Genomic DNA, 25,224 nt, shown 5'->3' on the forward strand with positions numbered 1-25,224 from the left:
CCCTATTTGACAGATGGAGATGCTGAAAGCAAGACTGCCTAAGGCCACACACTGAAATGGTGATTAGGCAGACCTTGTGGGTCTCTGCTTCATGCCCATTATTTCAGATGCCATTCCTTCAAACCAGGAGATGCTAACCAGAGCTGGAAAGAATGCAGCTCCTCACATTTCCCTGTCCCCACAAAAGCTGCAACTTTTTTCTTCCAAGGGGGCATAATTTTAAAAAATAAAGCTTTATATTGAAAGGAGAGAAAAAAACACTAATTTCATTAAAAAGGAAAAAAAAAAAAAAAAGGCATCACAACCTTGTTTTGATCCACTTAATGCAGCCCCTCCAGAATGCCCAGTTACTTCAGCTGCAGCACTTAGTGCTCTGTATTTTTTCAAGTCAGTCTCCAGGAAAATGAGGAACACACCACATACAAACATGCTTACCTAACAGTCACTTGCTGAACTTTAGTTCAAGCATCTTTAAAAGAACAAAAGAAGACTGGAACAAAACCAGGACAGAACAATTAAGGTTTGCACAATTAAACTCTAATGTTTCGTAGTGGAACAGTCTACATTTGAGTAACTTTAATATAGGAAACTATAAATGTTTCCATTCGTTTTCAGGTGCTGCAGAATTTTATTTCCCTTTTGCAAAATCACGTTAATTTCCCACTAAAACTAATTTCCACCAAGATTTCAATCCAATCTCATCACAGCACAATCTCAAGAATCAATACTCAGAGGAATATTGAAGAGACAGAAAACAGAGAGCTGCTTTGCTTGTACAGAAGTTCTAGAGGATGCCTGGACAGGTTTTCTTCAAGAGAAATGGGAAAAAATCCTTCTTGAAAGATACAGAACAACCCTGGAATAGCTGATAACAATGCTTTTGGAAAATATCTACTCATCTGGTTTCCACAAATGGTGAGAAAGTCAATAATAAGTCAATGAGTCAGTAACTCATTGGGAGGATGAAGAAAGGAACAGAAATGCTCTGAGCCTGAATCAGTTATTTATTATTAAGGTATTTATAAAGCAGAATTTAGTGTTTAACCCTAGGACTGTATTTTTATCCAAAGACTGACTGCAGAATGTCCCTGACATCACCGTAACATCATTTTCCCTCCAGCATTGCTGTAAGAAACTGCACTTGGAACACCAGCTTTGCATGGCTCACAGTTTGCTGGTTGGCTGGATTTCCATTCCAGCTCACCCTCCTCTCCCTTTTTTCAATGAAAAGCGGCTTAAAGGGGGTTGTAGATTCCATTCCAAAAGCCCAGCAGCACTTAACGTATTGGCTTCTCTATCCTCCATTTAACACAAGTGGGAACATTTCCATTAAGTTATACTTTTCATAAAAAGATGGGGAATCTTAGCAAGATTAAAACCAAATAAATTCTGTAACTGGATGCAATTCTGAAATCATCAATTCTTTTTAAAACAGAACTGAAATTCTATGTAGGGAAAAATGTTTCAGTTAGTCTAGGCAACATTTGTTGTTTACAATGAGCAATAGGAACCAAACTGACAGCACAAACATGGTAGTCTGGATTTTGGACACTGTTTTCCAAATGCAGTATTTTTTCTTTTCATGAGCACGTAAAATGCTTAACTGCAATGGATGGTCCTTTCAGAGCTCAACATGTATTGACTGCAATCCTGTTTCATCTCCAGTTGAACACATAAGTAAACATGAATCAATGAACAGCCTATGATTTTTGTATTACTCAAGAGCCTGCTTAAGTAGCCAAGTAAAGCACCTTCTTCCCAAAACATTCATGTTAGCTTCCTTGACATAAGCAAACAGAGCACATTAAAGTATCGGCTGCAAGAGGAGAAAAACATAGCACTAAACAGTTTTTTATTATTATTTTAAATTCTTTTATTTAAAATTACAGCATCCAATAAGTAGTTTTACAGGTATCTTTGGGTCTAACGTGCAGGTCAATACATAGTTTCTCCAAAGGAGTCATTCTGTTTTGTTAATTGTTTCCGAATTAAGGACCCCCGATCTACACATTGTCAGGAGAGACCATAATGACTCCTGCTGACTGTTGCAATAGCTCCCCTATTAAGGACTGTGATTCTCTGGCTCCCTAAACATAAAATGTATCATAACTTCTCTTATCAAGCCAATAATTCATGAAGACAGGCTCGCTAAATCCTTTTACAAGCACCTTTCAATACAAAACAATACCCTAGGACCCACACCGCACAGACAAGAACCCAGAACACTGATATAATCGGAGCTACCTCAATGCAAGCTGGTTACGCTCATTACTTAGCAGCCAAAGAGCTAATAAGTTTAACTTTGGTATTATACCTTCAAGCTAAATATATAAATTAATCTTGTGTGTTCTGTTGTCAATTTTCATAACAGCTAGATGAGAAAACAGAATAATATCACTGTGGAATATTAATTATAAACTGGGTAAAGACTGTGCTCAAAATGAGTGTAGAAAGCAGTAATAATAAATAATATGAATGAGAGAACTAATATGAAGTTTGACATAAATAGCCTGATCAAGCAATATTTTCCTATTGGTTTTGGAAGCCATGAAGATACATAACACAGTTAATAAGAAAAAGAGCAACAACTAAGTCAACCAAAAACTGTGACTTAACAGTGCCAATTTCTCAGTATTTACACTCAGGTTGCCTTTTTTTTCCCCCCTTCCTCCTAACACAAAAAATGAAACTTCTCTTCCCTCAAAGAACAAAATCCAATAATAACCCTCAAAAGTTCTGCCTTAGCAGCAAAACCTAGTCAAGTTTTCAGCTTAAGAAGTCTTCTTGAACTGAATCTTCTAGTGGCTAAGAGATTATGCAGCTGCTAACTTCACTAGTTGGTATACAGCTTCCCAAAATACACCTAACAAAGTGATTTTTAAATTCACGGTTTTGTGCTACTGAATGAAACACCAGAACACGTTTCTGGGTGTGAATAATAGTCAGATTCTGGTTTTCATCATCTCCCACAGATAAGCAAAGCAGAAGGGCTTGAGAGAACTTTTGGCTCCTTGAGACTTACATGTTGAAGCTCTGATAACTTTCAAGTGTATGTGTAAGTTATTATTGCAAGAAAAATTAAATACAAGTACATTTATTGCAATAGTCTAAAACAGTACAGTTACCTGCATATTTCCTTATCACTATCATCTGCATGACTGCAGCAGGGCCTGGTAGAACTCTTCCTGATAAAACTTGTCACTTACACAAGTTACTTTAAAATTAACTGCAGAAGGCTACGCAACACAGACAACATTCAAGGTAACAAAAGATAATCTGAAAAACACAAGATACAGTTTTTTATTTCAATAAGAACTGTGCAGTAACAGAATGACAGACCTAGCATTAACTGGAAATAACACGTAGAATGACGATTGCTGTAACAAACCCGGAGATACTAGAGACACAGTATACAGTCTGCATTAAAAAGTGATAGACAGAAAACTTATGTATTACCTGGACTTTAAAAAACAGCATTTGATCATCTAATTAAGCATTGCAGGAACCTGTATGGACAAGTGACAGAACATTTTTATATTAAGATTTTGTATTTATGTTGAAATTTAACTTTGATAAATATTTCCATCTTCTGCAGAATATGTTCTCACAATGTCCTAGGATCACTCTTTTTGCGACGGAATTTTTGATTTTAAAAGATAAACACAAGAGCAGAGCTATTAAGGCTGTAATAGTACCAGATTCTGACATCTTCAAATTCCTAAAGGCCATAACGGGGAAATATTTTAGTAGATATCATTTAACATCATCTCCTGGTTGTTCACTCCCAAGAGTATGAAGAAACGCTGGCATATTTTTTACGTATAGAATTACTAAAACAAATTTTTCCATGCAAGGCATAATTTATATAATTCTGCCAGGACTGTACCTTGAAAAGGAGAACAAGTACTGAGAATGAATTCTGAAGCAGGAAGAGGGGGGAAAAAAAGTCCAACGTTTTGCTGAAAGCACAGGAGAAATATGGATATTTACTAACAGTGCACATTGCACTGTCATAATTCGTATTTCCTAAACTGTCAGGGTTTGGGTAAGCTCTGGTATCTGGGATATTTTTTACTTCTCCCCTGTGTCTGGAACCCTGAAGACTGACCAGTCGACATTTTCTGGTTAGTTTAGAAGCCACACAGATTTCCTTTCTTCTTAACCCCCTCCCACACCACCTTTTCAAATACTTCTCCATTTTCAAATGCTAGCACTAACATTGAGTTTCCCTCTGCAGCTTCTGGGAAACATTGTTTTAGTCCAAAACCCCTCCAACACACAAAGGGGACAAAATTAGTTTTCTGTCCTATGGTCATCTTACGTTCCAAGAACGTACCTGCTTGGACAACAGCTATTCACAGCAATTATTTTTATTGCTCCCAATTCTATGTATAATTTACAGAGAGTAGACTGCCCCTTCTGCGGCATCCAGTTTAACAAAAAATTCATCAGAATTGTGAATTGTAAATGGGAGGATCCCTCAGACAACACAGACTAGCAACTCCAAAATCACTTCTCCCTTCATGTTATCCTTTCAAATATTTGCAGATAGCTACCAAGAGACTCTCAAGCTTTATTAAGCTTGGAGGGAAGAAAAAAAAAAAAAAAGATGCATGGTTGTTTTTCTAGGGAGGGTGTAATGGAGGAAGAGTCCAAAAGCCAAGGGCCTCGAAAATCAGTTTATAGAGTTAAGTATTTGTTTCAATATAGCATTTTGATCAATAGTGCATAAAAGACAAGAGAAAGGTGGCTGCCTAGAGCTCTCACACTCACATTCAGCAGAAGAGCTGGCTGACAACAGCTCCAAAAAGATCCCGCACACCTTCCTCCAAAATACTTCATAAATTGGAACTGGTGTTGTCAGGAAGTGTTTTTAGTCATTGACAAAAACAAAAAAAAAAACAACCTCACAATATCAGAACCAGTCAAATGACTAAGACATTAATGAGACTATTCCCTGAAATGGACATAACTCACCTGGATGGAAAAAAAGGGGGGGGAATAAAAAGGAATACCGAGGGGTGCTTGCACAATAGCTTTTTGAGTGAAGACACACATATTTTTGAAAATCACATTCCAGAGAGAATTCAAGAGCTTTTAGCTCTTGTTCCTCCATACTCCTGAAAATTTCATTAGCAACCTACATAATCCTCGTAACATTTTACAATTCAAACAAATCTTTTCGTTTAAGGATCAAGGTAGGGCAGTAGTAGAGCTGTAAGGAGGGTTGCAGAAGACTTTTCTTAAAGCTTCAGTTCTGCTAAGTACTAAACTCAAAGTGCATATTCCAGCTGAGTGAGAGTATTAATCTCGAATGAAACACAAGAGGATGTGGGCTTTAAACCAGCAGAATATTCAACGAGCTGGAATCTCACAGGCCAGACCTACCAAACGGGTTTCGCAACTGCCAGTGCACAAAGACAGCAGTGCTGCAGCTTCTCATAACGGAATCAAACTTTAGCAGATTTTCTGTATTATCACTATTGACATTTCTCTTTCCTGCCAAATAATTCCTTTCTGGATCTCAAAGGAGCCTTACTATTTATCAAAGCCATCAAAAAATCTGGAGATCAGATTGGAAAAAGGGTGTTAACACTGAGTTACATATTTTGCTGCTGATATAGATGTTTATAATCAGCTTTCATTTTTTCCTTTCTTGAAAAGCAGCAGAAGGATGTCACAACTGTAAATGTCAGGGAGGTAAGAAGAGGAAAATGAAATTTAAGAAGCACACACTAATACACACAGGGGAAAAAAATAATCTCAATTACATCCACGGTGATGGGATTTACATTAGCTTTAATACTCTGGAAAGATCTTGGGATCACTGTAGACAGCTCTTTTACAATGTCAACTCAATTATCAGTAACAGTCAAAAATATTAAGACTTATTAAAGAAAGAAAGCACAAAGTAGAAAACATCATTATTTGATGCATTCACGCCTTGAATATTCCATGACGTTTCTTGCAATCCATCTCACAAGGATGGATTGTGAAAGGGCACAGTTACCATGAAGACGGCACAAAGAAGGTTGACAAAGGACAACCAGAGGGACAGATTTGATTATTTAAACTTTTCAGAGTAGCTGGGGAACAAAACCTGCTAGGAAGAAGAAAGATCTTTAAAAAGAAAACATCCAAACCCACATAAACAGGACAGGCAATGCATATAGGCAACAGTTACTATTTCTCCTAGAACAAAAACTGCCATCATCAGATAAAATAACCAAGCAGCTGGCATACAACAAAGGAAGATCTTTTGCCCCTGCAGTGAACACTTCAATCGTGAAAGTCCCCGCTCGCTGTCACAGACTGCTGTGGAAGCTAACAGGACATCTGGATTCAAACCCAGGTTAGATAAAGCCATTTCTGAAAAGGGGTTATTTGAGGACACTTGGGGGAACTTTAGCAGAAGGCTACCTCAATTTAGAGGTTCTCCTCGTCTGACATGTTTTAGAAGCTAAGTAAGTACTTAGTACCAGTCACCGACTGGTCAGTTTAATTCTGGAGGTTTGAAGGCACAGTGTGTGGCTCTGCTAAGACTGCAGAGATGCTGACACATCTCTAAAGTAAAGCAGCCTCACAAAATTTGAAACTTGTATTTCAGTAATAAAAGGATTTAATTACTGACCGAATTAATTTGTCCCATGGGGAAACAATCAGGTTTTGCAGAAGTGGAAAAGCTGTTGTGTCTTATCACTTCAAGGTTTTTGGCTTGTTTGTTTCAAAAAAACAAACCAACAACTTTCCATATACTTGTCAGAAACCAGCTTTTAGAGAGAGCAAATTCCACATAGGAGCTCTGGATCTCTCAAATAGCAAAAACACCATAAATCCCTCCTCCTAAATTTCTCAGAGAGGCACAAATACAGTCCTTACATTAGAATGAATAAGGAGGTAATGAATTATCAGATTTCACATTTAAAGAGCCAACATACTTTTAATGAAGTTTAATAAAACAGCATGACAAAATTTCTACTGGACAGTATGACATATAGCAGTATGACAAGTCCTACTGCACTGATAATATTATCTGACTAATCTATTTAACTTCAGAAAAAAAAATGCTGAACTCCTTCTATGCTATTTTATTAAAAAAGTACTAATAATCAGTTTTAAGATCCCCTTCCTACACTAAAAAATGCCTTTTTTAAAAGTACCCAAATAAAACAAATTCAAACAACTTTTTAAAAATAGTATTTAACACATTTATAGCTAACAATGTTTCTTTATTTTGAACTAAAACCATATACAGAAACCGAGATGGAAGTGAAATTCCCTGTAATACTTAATTGCCACTTAAATTACTCAACACCTGCATATATACAGTAAAAGACAGGCCATACCAGATTACTATCTGTACAAAGATGGGCAGAAGCTGAAGAAGATAAATCCCCCAAAACCTCAGGCTTTATTTTCCTGTGGGACAACTGAGACAAGAAGAAAGCACAAATTGGGCATTCAGCTGGTCTAATTTTTATATCTGCCAAGAATCCAGACATGGGATTTGATACGCAGAAACTCCAGCTCCCATTGGTACAGAACCTCACAGTCCTTTGTCCCTTTCACTGCTCTCAGCCCCTCCTGCATAGCCCACAAAGGGGGGAAAAAGAAAAAAAAAAAAAAAAAAAAAAGAGATTCGAACCATTTAATATGTTTAAAAATTTTTTTTAAAAAAAACAACACAAACAAAAGCAAAAAAAACCCATCAAGCCGCTAAAACATCGCACTCCAACCCACTACTGTTCACTAGTGAGAGTACCACTCCTGTCTTGTATTTCATTCCATTTGTACAAGTATATTGTTGTTTAAGTGTCATTTTCATTTACAAAGCGACAAAAGAAGAGTTTGTCAGAATATTATTAAATTCCTTTGGGTACATTAAACGTTCAAGAAAACATTGCATAATTGATGCTTAATACAGAAACACAGTACTCAGTGCTTCATAATGACTCCTCAAGACAAGTGACAGAGGTAGGCATAAAAGTGAGATTTTATTGTTAAATAATCCTAAAAGTCTCAAGGTGTATTGAAAACTGTAACTTCTCACATTAGACAATTCAAAGAGGCTCTGGAGTGCCAACGACAACAGGAATTGTGACAGTTAGCATAATGCATATTTTACTGATAAATTATTTGGAAACTGTCAGAAAGCTGGTGGAAAAAAAGACGTGATTTGCAATGTTATTTTCGTAAATTTAAGATGATGACCACTCCCAGGGAGACTGGGGATACGTTGCATTAAGAGAAAAGAATAAAAGAACTGAATCAGCAAAACAAAGAATTACATCATTGCTGTGCTGTAGCAACATCAATAAAATAAGAATAATCACATTTTTAACCTGCTGTATTTCAACTTCGTAGAGGAGACACTAAACAGAAAAAGTAATATTATGTAAAGTTATCAATATTGTACAAGAATATAAAAATCAGAAGTTCTTCAGTTTGTATGGAACCAGAGGTGAGTGGATCATGTGAATTTGTGGGTTAAATTTACTTAGACCAGAGATGAATTTGTCTCTTGGGAGTACAGGGGAAAAAGAATGGGGAAATTATACCTGTTAGAAATATTTTCACTTCCCAATGAAACCTGAACAAAGAAATGCTAAACAGATGACTTAAACATGGCCTTAACATTTTCATCTTCAATCCTGCAATCTAGGGATAAACAGAAGGTGATAAGACTTAGATGAACATCATCTCAGTTCCCTTCTCCACAGGAAAATGAGTTGTGTCATGCTGTGCCGATGACGGCATCTTTAAGGAGCTAAGCAACAAAAGTTACAGCTTAAAGTGCAAACTTGAAAGTCCTGCATGAGTGTATCAGGAAATCTCTCAGCACACAAGTAAGATTTGGCTACGTAAACAGGAAATGTACTGCTGTGCCTACACCCCCCTTCATAAAATGAAATATTTTGGATTTCTCATTTGACTTTAGGCTTCCAAACAGCATGAAGATGCAGCAGCTCTAAGCTCACACAGCAAAAAGCCAACCATACTGACTGTAATTATGAGAAAACTTCATTAAGTCTATTGGCAAGCTTTACATCTATGCCTACAAGAATTTGCTTGGGGTCACACTTCTGTGTTTTTACATCAGTGTATCTATTTTCCAATTAAACCAGGCATAGTAGCAGATGACAAAACAATGTATATACAAGAACTATGAGAATTTTACAATGTTTGAAGTACTTCAATCTATACCTCAACAGGCTAACAAAGCTAAGCTCGCAGCCCCACTTTCCTAACATTAAGGATCTTTCAGAAATGTTAGTTTTGTTATCTTTACATACCTGCAGCATAGCAACTTGAACTGAACATATTTATTTAGTGCCTATATATATGGAAATAAAGGTAGTATTACCATCTCCAAGTGTTTGGTTTTGTTTCAATGCATATTTGCACATGCATGTATAAACACTAAAATAAGCCATCCAGTCTACTATTCAATACCAAGAAGGGGAAAAGAAGAAGAAAAAAAAAACCCACACAAAATGAAAAAAAAAAACAACCCCAAACACAACACCACCAAAACACCCCCCAAGATGGTTATTACAGCATAACACCTCCATTTTGAATTACAATGATAACACCAAAGAAAGTAGAGTACCAGAAGGAACCATCTGAGGCCTCAATTCAAGGCATTTTAAAACATGACAAATATTAAACTATAAAATGTCTTAAGGGTGTATTCCTCCCAGATTTCAAAGTTCCACATGTACATTCAAGCAATGTAAACTTGAAGACCTGAAAGCAGATTGAAAACATTTCTTTCTAAGGTGAGAAGGAACCAATCCAATCAACAAGCCCAGCTACCACTGAACAAGAGTTTCAGGACTTAATACTTCAAGTTCAACAGGTATAAGTGAATGGGTTCTTACGCTTGTAGAGATCACACATTTCTGGCATCTGTCAGTCTGCAAGCCCATGCTCAGCTTATTAAATATACTTATCTTCCTCCTCTACCAAGCAACTGCTTTTCATAGTCAGTGTTAACGGGCCTGTAGGCATGCCACGTTTGCTATTTCTTGACTTGTTGAAAATGTCCCCAAACAGATTATGCAAGGACAGCAAAGAGTGACATTTGCTGTGATTCTAACAATTTTATTTTCAACTCTGAAAAAAGAAAAGCAAGTTTTCCAACAGAGAAGTCTCACCATACTTTTTAAAAACAAAAAGCAGCAGTAATAGAATTCCCCCTAAAAACTAAAGCAAAACACTGGCAGTTGTCAAGGTGAGACTATGTTGAGAAGCTGAAGTGCATTAACTTCCTTGCTACTTGAGTTGTACTGAAGAACATCAATTTTAATTTATAAAATTAAGAAAACATATCCTAATATCCAATATGTACAATATACCCAGTTAGTAATTCCTAAACAGAGATTTATGAGTCAAAAACCATCTCTTCAGGCATTCATGATACTTACAAAACTGCACTATTTTTTCCCAGTTTTACCAGCAGGCTTGGACAATAATAGGCTGAAACCGGGTGAGGGAAGGTAGTACTAGCCATGTTACATTAGAGTAAAAGTACGTGCATGTGGTTAATCACAAATGAATATTCCCAAAGATTATTTTAAACCCATGTACTTAGTTGTGGCTTAAATCAAGTCCTGTTTAACTGGATCTGTTACCAATGGAAGGCAGCAATTCTTTTCCTCGAGTCTGTTTTGAACAATGGGACCTCTGCCTGGTCTCCACTGTGTGGCTCCTCAAAGGACAACTCAGATGGAGAATCCAACCCGTAAGATACTGCAAAATGCCAACCCTCAACTCTTGAAGGCACTGACTTACAACTATTAATAAGCCCTTCATGTGAATAACACATACCACAAGACAAGAGTCACAAAAGCATCTCTGGGTACACAGAGCAAACTAAAATCTTTATTATAAGCTAACTATAACTTTTATTAAGGAGCCATTAGATCATTTTTCTATGTCTATACTAATACAGACTCTTTATAGAAGTATGCAAGTTAGTACAGCTTCTATTAGAAGGTAAAACATTTGACAATACTTTATGAATGAAGGCATGTATTTTTACACATACATGTTGGTTTTAGCTGCAGCAGTCTCTCAAATGTTCTCACAATTTCTGCCTTTCCCCAGAATAAGGGAATTTTACCTCTCCTACAGTAAAGCTCGAGTCTTACTTATTTCAAAGTTTCCCAGAAGGCAAGCTCCACAGCCCTCTGCCTTCCTTGTATATAGGCTAACTAGTAATTCTCAAGAGGGCCAAGGAAGTGTATTTCAATTTTTTCTTCAAGTATCAGCATACAGCTTGTTTTAATGGCAGTAGTAGTGCTAGACATGAAAAGGTTCAAGAAGGAAACAACTTTTTTTACTAGATAACCTCAGGCTTGAAGCAATCTTTTTCCAAGCAGCAAGTTCCACCTACATGCTTCCTGCAACTTATAAGTCATTTTAGCCTTAGAGGGAAAATATCACCCCTCTACAATATTCATGGCTTTAAAATAACAGTTTATACAAATAGTATATCCCAAGGAAGCAGAGATCTTGGGTTCTCCCCTCCTCCTCTTCTCCTTATCATTCATAAGCAAAAGGTTAAAGGTAAATAAGGTAGGACAGAAGAGGGTGAGAAGATGCAAGGAATGGACATAAAATGAAATGTAAACTTTCTGAATGGCACACGCACAATGTTCCTAAGGCCTTGGTTGCACCGGTAAGCTAGGAAGGCTTTTGAACACCAACAGGCACCACCACAACATTGTAAATCTGTCCTTCATTTACAAATGACCTGCGCTTTTAAGAACTGCAGTTTTTAAGAACTGATTCACACATGTTTTACTGACATTTGGCACCTCTTGAAATGAATCAAACTATTACAGCAGAAAAAAAAAGTTAAAATTCAGCCAGTTATCCCTTCTTGTGCACTTCCAATTAGCAATCAAAGAACTTAGTAAAAGAAACTGTCTTTACTATGAAACCCTGCCTTGTGTAATGCCTGTTTTACCAAGAATTTGTGCTCTTTTTGCATGGCAGTGAGACAGGGGCAAGGGTGAGGACTTGGGGAAAACGAGTGAAGACTGTTTTCATATTTAATAATTTTCTAGAAGCAACCAGATTCTTTCCCTGGCATTTTTTGCAGAAAGCAGGACAAGGTCATAATAAAAATTTATATTCTTAATAGAAAAGTAATCAGGTCAGCTGAGTGCACATCTCATCTAAGATTTATAATAAAAGAGTTACAAGCCTTAGCAGCTTTTAAATAATTAATTCCCCTGTTCCTTTCCTTTCGTAAATTCACTTCTTCCCATCAACCACGACAGAAGAATTCTCAAACAGTCATCAAATGCCTGAATGGCAGCTGCTTGATGGAAAAGGAACCAAAAGGTGTCTCTTCCAAAGACAATAGTACTGGAGATACTTGGAGAAGAGCTTTATTGGGTTTACATGGCAAGTGTTTTTTGGTAGCAGGGGAGGCTTCTGTGACAAGACATCAGGAGCTGACCCCACGTCAGACACAGATGGTTCCACCTGGCTCCAAGTCAGACCCACCGCTGCCCAAAGCTGAGCCCATCATTGAAACTGGTGGTACCTCTGTGATAAGATATTTAAGAAAAGGTTAAAAAACACTGTGCAGCAGCTGGGAGAGAGGAGTGAGAAAATATGAAAGAGCGAGCCCTGCAGACACCAAGGTCAGAGAAGGGGAGGAGGTGCTCCAGGCACTGAAGCGGAAATTCCCGTGCAGCCTGTGGAGATGACCATGGGGAAGCAGGTTGTCCACCTGCAGCCCATGAAGGATCCCATGTCACAGCACGTGGATGTGCCCTGAAGGAAGCTGCAGCCCGTGGAGAGCCCACACACAAGCAGGCTTTCTGGCAGAAGCTGTGGCATGTTGACAACCCACACTGGAGCAGTGGAAGTCCTGAAGAGCAGTCCTGAAGGACTGTACCCTGTGGAAATGACCCACGCTGCATCATTTAGTGAAGGGCTGTACCCCACGCTGGAACAGTGGAAGAGAGTGAAAAGGAAGGAGCGGTAGAGATGAAGTGTTATAGACTGACCACAGCTCCCAATCCCTATCCCCTTGCGCTGCTCAGGGGGACGAGGTAGAAGAGTTGGGAGTGAAGTTGAGCTTGGGAAGAAGGGAGGGGTGGCGGGAAGGTGTTTTTAGTTGTGTTTTTATTTCTCATTACTCTGTTATTAACTGGCAATAAATTAAATTACTTTCCCCAAGTCTAGTCTGTTTGGTCCACGACAGTAACTGGTAAGTGACTTCCCTGTCTTTATCTCAACTCATGAGCTTTTCATCTTCTTTTCTCCCCCTGTCCTGCTGAGGAGGGGCAGTGAGATGGGCAGCCAGTCAAGGTCAACCCACCACAAGAGCATAGCTCAGAAGTCACACCTCTTTAGTTCCCAAAGAATAAGATTATTACAGAAGACAAGACAAATATGACTTAGCTGTCACTGGAAACTATACATTAACTTTGGCTATAGTTTGATGGGCATAAGAAAGCTACCAGCACTCTCAAAATTGAGTGACACACCTGTGCACCTCTAGGAACCTCCACACATTGGACAAAAAGGATGGCAATTAAAATGTCACTACCATCAAACAATTTAATGTCCTGTCCCTATTCTTCCCCCTACCCACCAACTTCCATTCCCAGATTGCTCTGTGCTCTGCCAGGATGAGCACTTCCACAGCTGCACAACAAACCAAATCAGGAAACTGGGACATGTGGAAAATTATTCAGCAAAGATTAGCAGTTAGTTTAGCTCCCTGATCTGGTAGAGCATACAGCTAAGCAAATAGCAATGCTAATACCACTTACGGGACAGAAAGGGGTGAAAACAAGGTCTGCGAGTTGGGAAAAAAAGCAAGGAGCAGGCTCTGGAGGTTTTCTGTTTGTTTAGCAGTAGAGCTGGCTTAAAACTACACAGGAAAATGCGGCTTCAGACAGATGCTTTCCAGTAATCTCCTTTGGTTGGAAATTCTGGGAGAACTACCGGACAGCTCAACCACTCTTCACAGGAGATGGCAGAAACGGAGGTGCTAGAATAGGAGATGCAAGAATTCAAAATTACTGCACAATTAGTGTGACATCCAGTAGGCAACACCTATGACCACAGTTCTGAAGTAGAGAGGGGAAAAAAGCAAATTCACATCCCAGTGCATAGCCCTGATACACCGTGAGCCTTCCTTCCTACATGGGTTTGTTTAGTAAGGGACTGGCCTAGACTGTGATAAGTTTCTTGAATACGTAACTCAACAAAAACCTGTCTGACAAAATAACCTGAGTAATCATAAACTCAGTTTAAAATTAAACAGAAGAATAAGAGAAAGAAAGAAGCCTGTAACAAGAGCTCCACATTTCAGAAAAGCAAGAACTGAGTCATTAAGGGAACCCGAATTTAGATGTGACTGTATACAGAGAAACTGCAAATGTACATGAGTTACCTTGAATTTGCATATTAGTTGCAAGAAGAACAACTGCATAAAATACATTGAAATCAGGGTTAGCTGAAGAAATGATACGGAGATGTAAGCAGAGGATCATGGACTGGGAGGGGAGCGGGGTGGCATCAGTATTCAACTATACCTGCATATTGATGCATTTTAAGAAGTTGAGATAACCAGGTTTGGTACCAGAAACTAGTGGAACTCCAACAGCACAAGAGCTTGGTCAGCTACAGCATGGTGCCGTAGCACTCCTGCAGCCCCAGGTAAAGCCTGTGCACTCTCACCAAATACTGGGTAGTTTCAGCCTCATTCAGGGTATTTTCACAAACACATTAATACTTAGAAAGCTATCATTTTGTGCAGCCAAAGACAAACCAAAGTAGAATTTAGGAAGTAAAGAGAAACAGCTTTTTAATCGATAAAAGCCAAAAGAGAAGACAGAGCAAAGAAGGCCAATGCGCAGTAAAGATGACACAGAAACAGGCACAGGCTAAAGATTCAAGTACGATCTAAACTAAAATTAATATTCAACCTCAATTTTCAGCAACGCTGCCAGTGTGAATACAGCAGGAGAAATTCATATAAATGAGTACATTAAAAATGCAAAATTATCACACTCACACAAGTAAGAAAAAGAAAGAGCTCCACAAACTCAAACACGGGTAAGGACAGATACAACTTAACACTAAAACTCAAACACATGAAAACACAAGACTTGGTACCCAAGATTTTTAAACTGATTTAATCAAGGAATCTGCTCTCACAACATAACAAATATATGCTTATATTTAAGAAACAAACATAATGATTTAACATGAATGTTCCATGAGGCTGACCTTAAAAATCAAGCAATTATTTAGAACACTGTTTGAAGGAAAGAACAATTAAAAACTTAGAAATTTATAGAAAATAGACTAAAAGGCAACACAGGTTTATCAAAGGTAAACTGCATCAGATCAGTGGACATCTCTCTTACACAAGGCAAAAGATTTATTTATTTTTAAAAAAACTAAAACCACAAAACCACAACAGATCTAATCAACTAGTCACCAGTAAAGCACATGATACCAAGCTACAATGGCAGTTTAATAATTAAGGTGGAGAAGATGAGAACTTACTTACACAGAAGCTATGTAGATAAGAAGCAACTAGGAAAAGGTTTTGCTGTAAACACCCAAAAGAGGAATGTCATTGTTCGATATTATTCAAGGACTGATGTTGAGATCAATCTGATTTAACATTTCCACCCTGGCTTTGGCAGAGCTTGGGTGCTACCACAGAGCAGAGAGCATTACTGACACAGAACACTGGACTCTCATCTATGAAAAGGAGAGAGAGGGGGGGGGGGGGGGGGGGGGGGGAAGGGGGGGAGAGAGAAAAAATAAGTTTGAGGTGTTCTCACCTACAGGAAACCAAAGGAAGAAAGAAAGATTTTGCTAAAGCACAAAAGGCAAAGAATACTTAAAATAAGAGGCTTATTAGTCCTTGTAATTCTACAGGATCAAACCACATTGACTCTTCTTATTCTAAACTGTTCTATTTTTCATGATGTTTATTTGATTTAAAGGCTCTTTACAGAAGGAAAATAACCCTATTGGCAACACCTACTTTCATTTACATAAAATCTTTCAGAGAACAGAAGAGTACCTTTGCAAACACACAGGACAATGCACATCTGACATGCAAATCTCTCTTGTAAGCAACCTGCAAAATATCAAGTAACGTCAGCAGTAGAACCAACTATATGACCTAGGCATTGCACCACCTTGTATCCTGCTTTGAATATTAAGCTAAAAGAATGTAAGACTTCTGAAAGCACACAGAATTTCCATGCTATTTTCCCATGCCTGAACTATACTAAGCAAAACACCAGCACAACAACAACATGTTGTTTAAGCTTTTGGTGTCCTGTGAAACACACGTTTGCATAATTCAGGACAGGGAAGCGATTTAAGTTGATAACTTCCAACTGATCTGAAAAACTATACTGTAACATAGCCCAAAGTTCATAACGTGCTGTGAAATACACTCTCTAATGAAAGGTATTTGCACTTCACAGAGCGCCAATGGCAGGTTAGATTACTGCCCAACAGTACTTCAATCTCATGTTAATATGGAAGAATCACAGAATGGTTGGGGTTGGAGATCATCTAGTCCAACCCCCTGCCAAAGCAGGTTCCCCTAGAGCACATTGCACAGGGTCACGTCCAGGTGGGTTTTGAATATCTCCAGAGAAGGAGACTCCACAGCCTCCCTGGGCAGCCTGTTCCAACGCTCTGTCACGCTCAAAGTAAAGAAGTTTTTCCTCATATTGAGATGGAACTTCCCATGGTTCAGTTTGGCCCCATTGCCCCTTGTCCTGTCACTGGGTACTACTGAGAAGAGCCTGGCCCCATCCTCTTGACACCCACCCTGTAAGTATTGATAAGATCCCCCCTCAGTCTACCCAGCTCCCTCAGCCTCTGCTCATAAGAGAGATGCACCAGTCCTCTGATCATCTTTGTAGCCCTCCGATGGACTCTCTCCAGTAGTTCCTTATCTTTATTGAACTGGGAGGCCTAGAACTGCACACAGTAGTCCAGGTGTGGCCTCACTAGGGCGGTGTTGAGGGGCAGGATAACCTCCCTCGACCTGCTGGCCACACTCTTCCTAATGCACCCCAGGATACCATTGGCCTTCCTGGCCACAAGGGCACATTGTTGGCTCATGGTGAACTTCTTGTCCGCCAGAACACCCAGGTCCTTTTCTGCAGAGCTGCTTTCCAGCAGGTCAACGCCCAACCTGTACGGGTGCAAGGGGTTATTCCTCCCTAGATGCAGGACCCTACACTTGCCTTTGTTGAATTTCATTAGGTTACTCTCTGCCCAACTCTCCAGCCTGTCCAGATCACGCTGAATGGCAGCGCAGCCTTCTGGTGTATTGGCCACTCCTCCCAGTTTTGTGTCATCAGCGAACTTGCTGAGGGTACACTCAGTCCCTTCATCCAGGTCATTGATGAATAAGTTTAACAGGACTGGATCCAGTGCTGAGCCCTGGAAACCCTGGAAACACCGCTAGAAGATGGTCGAGCTTTCATAGAATCACAGAATCATAGAATGGTTTCAGTTGCAAGGGACCTTAAAGATCATCTAGTTCCAACCCCCCTGCCATGGGCAGGGACACCTTTCCACTGGACCAGGTTGCTCAAAGCCCCATCCAGCCTGGCCTTAAACACGACCAGGGAGGGGGCAGCCACAACTTCTCTGGGCAACCTGTTCCAGTGTCTCACCACCCTCACAGTCAAGAATTTCTTCCTAATATCTAATCTAAATTTACCCTTGTTCAGTTTAAAACCGTTCCCCCTCGCCTTGTCACTACTTGCCCTTGTAAAAAGTCTCTCTCCAGCTTTCCTGTAGGCCCCCTTCAGGTACTGGAAGGCTGCTAGAAGGTCTCCCCGGAGCCTTCTCTTCTCCAGGCTGAACAGCCCCAGCTCTCTCAGCCTCTCTTCATAGGAGAGGTGCTCCAGCCCTCTCACCATCTTTGTGGCCCTCCTCTGGACTCGCTCCAACAGCTCCATGTCCTTCTTATGTTGGGGGCCCCAGAGCTGAACGCAGTACTCCAGGTGGGGTCTCACAAGAGCGGAGTAGAGGGGCAGAATCACCTCCCTCGACCTGCTGGCCACGCTGCTTTTGATGCAGCCCAGGATACAGCTGGCCTTCTGGGCTGCAAGCGCACGTTGCCGGCTCATGTTGAGCTTCTCGTCAACCATCACCCCCAAGTCCTTCTCCTCAGGGCTGCTCTCAACCCATTCTCTGCCCAGCCTGTATTTGTGCTTGGGATTGCCCTGACCCACATGCAGGACCTTGCACTTGGCCTTGTTGAACTTCATGCGGTTCGCACAGGCCCAGCTCTCAAGCCTTTCTTCAGTTTAATATTTACTTTATTGCAACTGCTTATAAGATCCCAAGACTTTTTCACCTTTTATTACGCACTTGAGGAATCCATAGCACCACAAGTCAAAGAAGACCATAAACACTGATTTCATTTAATGATTGATGTTCTCACAGAATACGATGAGCAAACATCAAACACGTGAACATTATTACGCTACTTTCGTTTCCCATTTTTACTTCTAATCTCCTGAATGTTTAAAAGCGAATTTAGAAAACCTTAAAAACCAGCTACTAATATGACCAAGAAAACAGAGAAGCTCTTAGAGGAGAGGATGAGAACAGCTTGTTCAGTCTAGCAAAAGGATGTGATTATTCCCCAAGCAAATACAAGTAAACAACAGTGCAGAAATGTTGAGTGAAAGGAAAATGAGGATAAACAAGTTTGAATTTCCAGATTGAATTTATTTTTAATTAGTTACTCAACCCTCAGAATACCCAGATTCTAAAATGGCCTTCTAGCAGAAATAGTAAGGATAAAAATTGTTTTTAAAATGGAGTTTGACAAGTAGGGATTACATGATGTAACACTAGCAGGAGATTGGATTTAACAAAGGAAATCCATGATACCCTTAAATACCTAATTCTCCTATATTCCAAATTCATTTATAATTACAGTTTTGAGACTATAGGGAAAAACAGAAAGGCATAGCACTGCGTCACGTATCATTCAGTAGAAAGAAGGGCTGTATTGTCCTCTGTATTTTTCACAGAGGATGAATACAAAGCTCTTTACTATTACAGGAAACTGCAAGTTGCTGTAGCACTTCTGCCCACGAAAACCCAAGAGATCTGCAGAAGTTCAGTGACCACAGCATCATATTTTCCATTGTAATAAAGACAATATTCATGAAGCAGATGGTCTCTTATTAATAGAATTCATTTATCTTATCCATAGCAAATGAAGCATGCAGTAGACAACAAGCCAACCGGCCCATTAAGAAACAGATTAAATTTGACCTTTTCAGAAATAAGTTTAAAAGTTTGAAAATCCTAATTTAAAAAATTTCACAACATTTTCTTAAAGCAGAGACATCATTTCATATGGCATTTGAAATGCAAACCCACTCCTTTGGTAACCTGACATCATCAAATTAAAAAATTTCTCTAAAGAATACCTGTTCCAATATTAAGGCACAAGAACATCCATGTTGAGTCATTCAAGGATTTTATTAACACAGTAGTCATTACTGACAGTATGGGAATTCACTTGCAGGGATTCTTGGTTCAAAATGAAACATCATGTGATGGACAGAAAATACTGCGCTCTCTAACAGTCCACTACATACCAGTATTTGTGTTCTCCATATATATTTGGCTAAAGATAATATGATACAGACTGCAGCTGCTTTAAACACTAGAGGAAGCAATTAAGCTCCTTCTCTGGCCAAGAACCAGCTTATTGTTGGTATCTTTGCATAAAAGGCCGAACACTGTTGTAATTGCTTTTGAAAATTACGTCCATAATCCGTAGATAACTCAGACATCAGCAGAGTTGAGCAGGACAGTACAAATGCGTAACAGAAGTAACAGAACAGCGAGGGAGCAGATGACTTCAAAACATTAATGCCAATTACCAAGTTTCGACTTCCTTTTACTGGGAAACTTTTTTTTTTCCAATTGGTAGGGGAATCGTGTATTTAGAGACTAAGAAATGTAACCTGTTGTATACCGTGCCTCTCACCCAACCCTAACATAAAAGGCAAGTTATGCATTTTTGTATTATATGACTAAAACAACTAAAAGCAATCCATTTTCAAAGGCAATGTGAGTTATTTCTGAAATTCTCACTAGGAAGCTATACTTCTATAATTCCATGTTCGCCATCATAGTATCACATAGGAAATATGAAAAATCCGTTGTTTTACTTAGAATCTAAATTAATAAAAGAGAATGTTTGCTACCAAACTTCAGCAGTTATTATTCAGTGAACTCATTCCTGCTCCAGCTAGAATCTGGAAAAGACATTGTAAAGATACAATCTCATGAAAATATGTGAGGCCAAGATATCTGGGAAAATGCATCTCTCTGGAAAGATACATAGGGGTTTATTTTACATGAAAAAAATTCCCAAGAGAGATAACAAGATCGTAGGTTTCTTATGTTGTAACTTTGTCCTTATTTTTTTTCCAGCCAGCTAACCCCCAGAATTTCCATATATATAGCCAGGTTCATCACTGTATTTTTATAATTAGGTTTATGAGAGAAGAACATCATCCCTGAAAACTGTATGTCAGAACAGTTTCAAGACAATCTTTTCTCTGTGGAATTTCTATAAAATGCTGTTAAAAAATACTCCCCTCAGACCCCCTGCAAAAGATGGTATTTCCATCTTGTGCCTGTTTCTCCATATGTTAAGTAGCAAAATAAAATTACTAATGATTGCTACTAAATTACAAATTCCTAAAGATATCTGTTAAATCTTACTTATATTACAACACAGCTCTGCATTAGTTTGCATCATATTAAAACACTTTAAAAGATATAGTATTACTTAAAACAGCTGCAAATCCACTGAACTTTAAACCATTTTAACCAAAACTTAGGTAGTTCGCATCTTTGATCACATGAATTTCTTGCTAAAATAGGACTTAAGATGGAGAGAGAAGGCCTCAAAAGTCAGAAGGAAAAACTGAAGGCTTCTGCACAGCAATAAGCCATGAGATCACCTGTACAAGATGCATGTTACTTTTTTGGATTGTTTAATACAATATTCATTAACTTTGGCAGGACAGTAGGTATATTGGAAATTAAAAGCATACAAGTATTCCTATAATGAAATTTCCTATATAATCTATATGACAATGCCCTAGACTAGGTTGCTTTTTCACAAGGCAACTACAAAGAAATTACAAAGTATACGACTGCCAAAAGTACTGGAAAAACAGACTTGATGTTTTAACTGAAAACAAGGTGGAATCAATGAGAAGGAAAAATTTCAGTTCTGCTTCAGGAGTCCAGCTACAGCTGGACCTCACTACATGAAGCATTTAAGTATATGCACTTTAAATATGCATCTGAAAGATCTATTAAATGAGGTGCCTGAAGAAGTTATGAAGTCAACAGTCCTAATAATCAAGAAGGCCAGTTGTACCAGAAGATCGTTTTTTGTTTCTAAAAAGCTTTTTTTTTTCCTAATTCGTAAGTTAACAACAAAGAAACCTTCCTCCAGGTGCACCAAAGAAAACTATATGGTCCTACTTAATTGTGCCTACACACAGAGTTAAATCTCTGTCGAAAGATAACTTTTAAATCTAATAGGAACATCTATTGCATGAATAAACAAAGCCTTTCAAGAGATAGTAATGTATTTAGTAAAAGTAGTCTCTCACTGCAAATACTAATTGTAGGACCAGGCTGAAGGAGGCACAATGGCCATACAAATGTAATACTAACACCTAACTAAACTGGACCATATAATCCATGCTCTTCTAGGGTACTCCCAGAGTCTTACATATTTAGCAAGAGAAGGAAACGGTGCAAAAAACACTAGGAAAAGGCTGCTGAGGATTTGATATCAATCCTAGCATTATCAGCTCTCACTGCATTCACAGTAGTCAACTGTTGCTTCATGGAGCACAGGATTACAGCTCTACATACTACTTTGGAAAACAGCATTCTTCAGAATGAATGTAGCAAAACCACACTAAAATAAAGTCTGACCTTATCTTGGGACCACTCCAACAATTAAAATGCAAAATGTTTGCATACTGTATTAAGCATATTTGTTTTACCTTCAATTTACATGGAATCTTTTGTCAGGTATTTATAAACATTGCATCTTTACAGTAACTTGTTAGAAACTGGATTGTGCACAAATTAGTATTTTGTAACTTGTGTATTATAGAAACTTAATTCCATCCGAAAAACTATGTACATACTGTAGTTTCACATAATATCTTACATTTAGGCAACTGTAAAAGATTATAGTATTTTCTAACTACATTAAGTCAGCCTCACTGTCTCCTCTCTGAACACGGTCAGGAAGGACATGTTCCAAAACTCATTTCCACCAAAGCTCTGCAGCACAGTCTGGATTCTTCCCCCAACAGAACTGATCCTCCAAAATGATATGTAAATAAAAAACCCCAGATCACCCAAAGAGATAAAACATGGTAAATAATGCTGGTTGTTCTCCAGGGCTTGTAGGTTATTATATTCAAAGACCAAATCATAAGAGTTATCACTGAAATCAACTACTTACTCCACTGTTTGATTAGATTTTCAAAGACAACTTAAAAAGAAGAAAAAAACAAAAAAAACCTTGCACAAGTATTTTACACTCCACTGATTTAAAAGCTGAATAGGAGCAGCTACTGTGCTTTAAGAGTCAAAAGTTCTCCACTCTAGGAAACATACAATAGTGCTACCTGCCATAACAGGTACACTGGCCTTTCTGCATCTACACCAGAGTCTGTACAGTATAAAGCCAGGATTTCTATTTTGTGGAGAAAAATCAAGACATTTCCCCAGTTGTCCTAACACAGGGACTGAGGCAGTATTCTGTGGAAGGCATGGTCACAAAACTAAGGGATTGAAATGAACAAAAGGAAAACTATTTCTTATTACACCAGAGCAGACCTTATTTTCCTAAGGCTAAAAGACACTATAGCACACAGCATTTTAAAGTTGCACATAGAATTCAATAAGCATTGTGTCAAGCACAGTAACATTTGAACTAAAAAGTTCTAAGAAGTAGGAGAACTTGCAAGTTAAATAGTTATTACTTGAAGAAAGCTGTATTGACTGCTTCTTGTTCCAGATCAAACGTGAACAAATACAACTTTGGTCCAGGTCAAAAAAGTACCCATGTGGTATCCCAACCTGTCATTACTATTTCTGCACACCATCTTACAGGACCAGGTTTGTAACAGTAAGTTTTTATTAAACTTACATTTTTACTACTTAAAACAAGTTCAGACTTCCTGGTTTATAGAGCAAGCTTTTTAGCAAACGGAAAGACCTAAAGTACAACTAAAAAACAAACTTTTTTGCTATGGAAAGAAAAATGTACCATGGAGTCTTTAGCTATATACATACACATGCACATTGTCTATGTAATAAACTATATACAGTTGATGCATGAACAAGTACAATTAACATTCAATCCTACTGTTGGCAAAACAAAATCTTCACAATTTGACCTATCACAAGTAAAGAGACAAACTTTGGGTTTAGACTCTGGGTTAGCAACAGTTAGGTTTCTTATGAGCCAAGGAGCTCAGAGTAACACCTGTTCCCTGTCTACATAAAAACCAATACTGCTATCCTTCACCATACAAAAAATAGCATACTGTGTCAATGGGGCAGATATTTTTAAGGATTAATATGATTCTTTTCCTTGAACATCGCATGTTGCAGCACCAGAAGCTGTGAGTTACTTCTCTGCTCTACCTGAAGGAAAGTTCTGGGCAACAGGTAAGAGAGATCCAAAGTGACCTAAAGACAAACAGCAGGTGACAAGGAGTTACAGGAGAGGAGGACAAGCCGTGTCTAGTAATGTTCATAGCGATTTCTAGAGTTTTCCCTTTACGCTCTTCAAAGCGTGCGGGCCGTTTTCATGCCCCGGGAAGCTGTCGGTGCTCAGCTCACAGAGCTTTAAAAGCACGAAACTGTTCGTCCTTATCTCTGCTTCCATAATCTTCCAAAGTACATAAAAGTTAATCTACTGCATGAAAATGGCGGGGGTGTGGATGTGGAGTGCGTGTGAGATATAAACTCTTCATATAAATCCACGTCAGTGTCTTGCTTTGCTCATTTATTACGGGTATCTCCATTACCTAAAGACACCTCATTAGCAGCCGACGTCCCAGGAGACCACCGGCAGCCCTACGCGCCCGCTCCGCACAGCGATCTACATCGCGACTTCCAGCCCCCAACCCCGCAGCTGGGCTTCCCCCCCTCCATCCCCAGGCGGGACCATCTCGGCCGGCCCGCTCCCCCCCGGCCGCGGACCCGCTCCCCCCCGGCCGCGGCGGCGCCCCCGCGCTGCCCGCTCCCCCCGCCGGGAGGGCGCGGCCGGGCCCGCGGGCCGGGGCAGGGCCCCGTGCCGCCCCCGCTACCCCGGGAAACCCACCCAGCCCCGCCGCAGCGAGGCGCGGCAAAGCGGCGGGGACGGAGCGGGGGAGAAAGTTTACGAGGCGCTTTGCCGAGGCTGCCGGCAGGGGAGCCCGCTCCCGCCGCCCATTCAAACAAAAGAAGCCCCTTCTCCTGCCCGCCGCCCCCGGCTCCCCCGCGCCCCGGCCCGCCGCCCCACTCACTCCGCAGGGCCCCGATGAGGAGGCTGCCGTCCTTAATCAGCTCCTTGATGAACTTGTTCGTCCTCTCCAGCTCGATCTCGTGACACTTCAGGCGCTCCCTGAAATCCGGGCTGTCCAAGTAGGAGTCGCTGAACTCCAGCGTGGGCAGCCCCATGGCAGCGGCCGCAGCCCCCCGGCCAGCGGAGAAGGGGCGGGCGGCTGAGGGAGCGCCGCGCCGAAAGACGGCGCTGAGGGCAGAGGGTAAAGTGCGGGAGAGGCGAGGCGAGGCGCGACTGCCGCCCCCCTCCGCCTCCCCGGAGAGGCTCCCGACCCGCTGCACCGGCCCGCTCAGCGCCCGCCGCGCCGGCGGCGAGGCAGACGGCCGTTGGCGGGGGAGGCGGCGCGCTCCGGTCGCTGTCACTCAGCTACATGCTGCCCGCGGGGCACCGCGGGCTGCCAGCGCCGCCGCCGCTCCGCCGCTTCCGGCAGCGCTCCCTCTTCCTCTCTCCCCGGCCCTAACTGCAGGCTGAACCTCCCCCGGCCCGGCCGAGTAAGCCCTCCTCCCGCCGCGGCATGCTCACACGCCGGGGATGCGGCTCCGGCAGCGCCCGCCCCTCGCTCGCCACCG

At 40.3% G+C, this 25,224-nt stretch overlaps 1 protein-coding gene across 1 annotated transcript in view; it reads right to left on the reverse strand.

Moving 5' to 3' along the window:
- Nucleotides 1-24,940, reverse strand: part of ARHGAP42 (Rho GTPase activating protein 42) — a 187,079-nt gene extending 162,139 nt beyond the window's left edge. The window contains exon 1 of the mRNA XM_068419399.1: nt 24,618-24,940. Coding sequence (XP_068275500.1) covers nt 24,618-24,771 — 154 coding nt within the window. The 5' untranslated portion in view covers nt 24,772-24,940. The remainder of the gene's footprint in view (nt 1-24,617) is intronic.
- Nucleotides 24,941-25,224: the final 284 nt, after the last annotated feature.

Source organism: Nyctibius grandis, chromosome 2 (genome assembly GCF_013368605.1).
Source record: "Nyctibius grandis isolate bNycGra1 chromosome 2, bNycGra1.pri, whole genome shotgun sequence".
NCBI lineage: Eukaryota > Metazoa > Chordata > Aves > Nyctibiiformes > Nyctibiidae > Nyctibius > Nyctibius grandis.